This window comes from Protobothrops mucrosquamatus, unplaced genomic scaffold, assembly GCF_001527695.2.
Source record: "Protobothrops mucrosquamatus isolate PMUCROS unplaced genomic scaffold, P.Mucros_1.0 scaffold4424, whole genome shotgun sequence".
Classification (NCBI taxonomy): Eukaryota; Metazoa; Chordata; class Lepidosauria; order Squamata; family Viperidae; genus Protobothrops; species Protobothrops mucrosquamatus.
This window is the reverse complement of record NW_015390336.1, coordinates 1-3,121: the sequence shown is the minus strand read 5'-3', so window position 1 is coordinate 3,121 and position 3,121 is coordinate 1. Positions and strand designations below refer to the sequence as shown.

The 3,121-nt window shown below is 43.1% G+C and overlaps 1 protein-coding gene across 1 annotated transcript in view; it reads right to left on the bottom strand.

Annotated features, from left to right (window-relative positions):
• The window catches only part of ANKRD33 (ankyrin repeat domain 33), an 8,776-nt gene extending 6,849 nt beyond the window's left edge, over window positions 1-1,927 (bottom strand). Inside the window, exon 1 of the mRNA XM_015828367.1 lies at window positions 1,628-1,927. Coding sequence (XP_015683853.1) covers window positions 1,628-1,927 — 300 coding nt within the window. The remainder of the gene's footprint in view (window positions 1-1,627) is intronic.
• Between the last annotated feature and the right edge of the window lie 1,194 nt (window positions 1,928-3,121).

Sequence of the window (3,121 nt, the reverse complement as noted above, 5' to 3'; positions counted from 1 at the left end):
AGTCTCTTCTTAAAAACTTCCAGTGTTGGAGCATTCACCGCTTCTGGAGGCAGGTTGTTCCACTGGTTAATTGTTCTGACTGTCAGGAAGTTTCTCCTTAGTTCTAGGTTGCTTCTCTCTTTGGTTAGTTTCCATCCGTTGCTTCTTGTCCTGCCTTCAGGACATTGTGAAAAAAGAATGAAGGTGAAGCATGGTGCCCCCTCCCCCAATTTTGGGGTTGTCCTACTGATTAGCTGGAAGGAGCACTCATTGGCAACAGAGAAAAACAGGGTGCATGGAAGAAACTGGGATATAGCAACATAAAATGTTCAAGGAAGTATGATGGGTGGGACTGGTGGCCCTGGACAAGCATCCTAATCTCCTAGGATCCCCAATCAAGTGTTGCATCTCTTCCACTTCTGTGTATAAAACCTAGAAATCGCAGCCATATAACCCAGAATTATGAAGAGAATCTATGTCTACCTAGCAGCACAGATGCAGCCAAAAAGAAGTATTCGCTTTAGCTCTTAGCTGAATTGGTGATGGTGGTGAGGAATACTATGAATAAATTCCACTCTAGGACTTAAACTTGAAAGTAATGGCAACATAGGCCAATGATCTGCCCCAGATGGTTGTGTCTTTGTGCCATTCGCTCATGGTTCGCCCTATCCTCTAGCCAGGCACAAATATCAAATAGTTTGTTGATAATTGCTTCATGAAGCAGTCATATTAAGGTAGGTTGAATCTGTGGAATGACTGCATTCATTGATTTATTTTGAGAGATTACCTGCTACAATCCCTAGCTTCTCAGTGGTACAGTGTAATAAAATATTGTAAAAATATCTGTATCATGGATCATTGTAGGTGCTCTGGGACAGCTCTGTTTTCAGTAGTTTCCAGAAGGCCAAACTATAAAGAGAGAACCAACCTAGAACTAAGGAGAAATTTTCTGACAGTTAGAACAATTAATCAGTGGAATGACTTGTCCTCCAGAACTTGTGGGCGCTCCAATACTGGAGGCTTTTAAGAAGAGATTGGACAACCATTTGTCTAAAATTGTATAGGGTTTCCTGCTTGAGCAGGGGGTTGGACTAGAAGATCTCCAAGGTCCCTTCCAACTCTGTTATTCTGTTGTTATTCTGTTAGGGCTAGTCCCAATTCAAGAGGGAAGTTATCCCAAAGTCTAAAGTGCTATCATAGAAAAACAGAAGACATGCGCTTCTTTGGTAAATACCTTGTGGAAAGGGTGACTACCAGCAGTTTCTCCTGGGATAAACAATTGTGGTTGAAAAAGCCAGAAGATACTTCCATGCCAAGCCATATTGACTTTATACATAATCACTAATACTTTGACTTGCATTTGGAAGCTAATCAGAAGTCTGTACAGCCAGGGCTTGGAGCAATGGAGTAGTACGTTCATGGCAGTGAGTGCTAACCACAAATAGACCAATGATTCTGGAGCAATAGAAGCTTCCAGCTTTAAGTAACTAACTATGACCACCTTTTAAGATCAGTAAAGCTAGGGATTCCTTTTTAGACCACAGAAGACCTACTAGGCTGAACTTTGTTCTAGCTGTATCCCAGTTGAACTACACCATCACAGGACCATTTCATCTCCAGTTCACACCTGCTGTGTCAGATCAATTACCTGTCCGTTGATGTCCAACTCCATGGCTTCTTCCCTGGTCACCCCCATGTCAAGTTTATCCTGCAATCGCTTTGCATTGTTCTTGACACAGCACCAGTACAATGTGACCTCTCGGTGGTCCTCACTGTCAGATAGAGCATCTTCATAATCTGGGAAGATGGAGTCATCGGAGAAGAGGCTGCAGGTATCTGGATATTTCTCCTGTCGTTCATCATCTTCATCCTCATAGTCTAGTTCTGAACTGGATTTGTTTAGGGTGGGTGGTGTGTTTGAATCTCTTCCATAGTCATCATTATTCATCCAGGCTGCTCACAGAAAGTAGCTTTTGATGTGGTTTTGGTGGCCCATATTCTTTTCCCTGGAAAGGACTATTTCTGTTCTGTCTTCTTTCTCAATTACTTGCGGGGGATCTGCAATGCAAAGGAGAAGACCTATGTTCGTGGGTTTGAGAGAATAATACTAATATTTATTGTTCTGAAGGGATGGTACCCTATATTGCAGTGATGGCGAACCTATGGCACGGGTGCCAAAGGCGGCACTCAGAGCCCTCTCTGTGGGCACATGCGCCGTCACCCCAGTCCTAGGCCTTCAGTTGGGTTTTACAAAACCTTTTCGCTTTAGGCCTCCACCGCCATGTGCAAAAAAAAAAAAAAGGTTCAATCAATCAGTCAATTTCAACTTCTCGCAGGAAAAAAAAATCTTGCAAAGTTGGAATTGATTGATTGAACTTTTTAGTCCCACCCAGTCTGCCGTTACCTCAGCCACGCCCAGCCAATGGGCCACACCCACCCGGCACCCGACGATACATAAGTGGGTTTTGGGTTGCAGTTTGGGCACTCGGTCTCTAAAAGGTTCGCCATCACTGCTATATTGTATTGGTCATTTGCCCGATATTCTCTATAAGAAATTATATTCCAAAAGTAAAATAAACATATTCTGCTCTGAAGACTATTGTAGATCTCTATTTGGCAGTTGCTAAGATGAAAATTGGTCCTTGACTTAACAACCGTTCATTTAGCAACCGTTTGAAGTTACAAAAGCACTGGAAAAAAAGTGACTTACAACCTAACCTCACATTTACAATTGTCACAGCATTCCTATGGTCATGTGATCAATATTCAGGCACTTGGCAACCAGCATGTATTTATTTATGACCATTGAAGTGTCCTGGGCTCACGCGATCTCCATTTGTCCCCTTCCCAGGTGACTGACAACAAGCAAAGTCAATGGGGGGGGGCCAGCAGATTTGCTTAGCAATCATGTGATTCACTTAACAGCCAGGGTGATCCACTTAACAACCATAACAAAAAGGAGGCAAAATCGGGCATGACTCAATAACGGCCTCGCTTAGCAGTGGAAGTTCTGATACCAATTGTGATTGTAAGTTGAGGACTAGCTGTAGTCCTCATTTAGCAACCACAGTTGAGACCGGCAACTTGGCTGTTAAGCAAAGTCAGCACAGGTGAGACTGTGACCCTGCTTATAATCTTACTT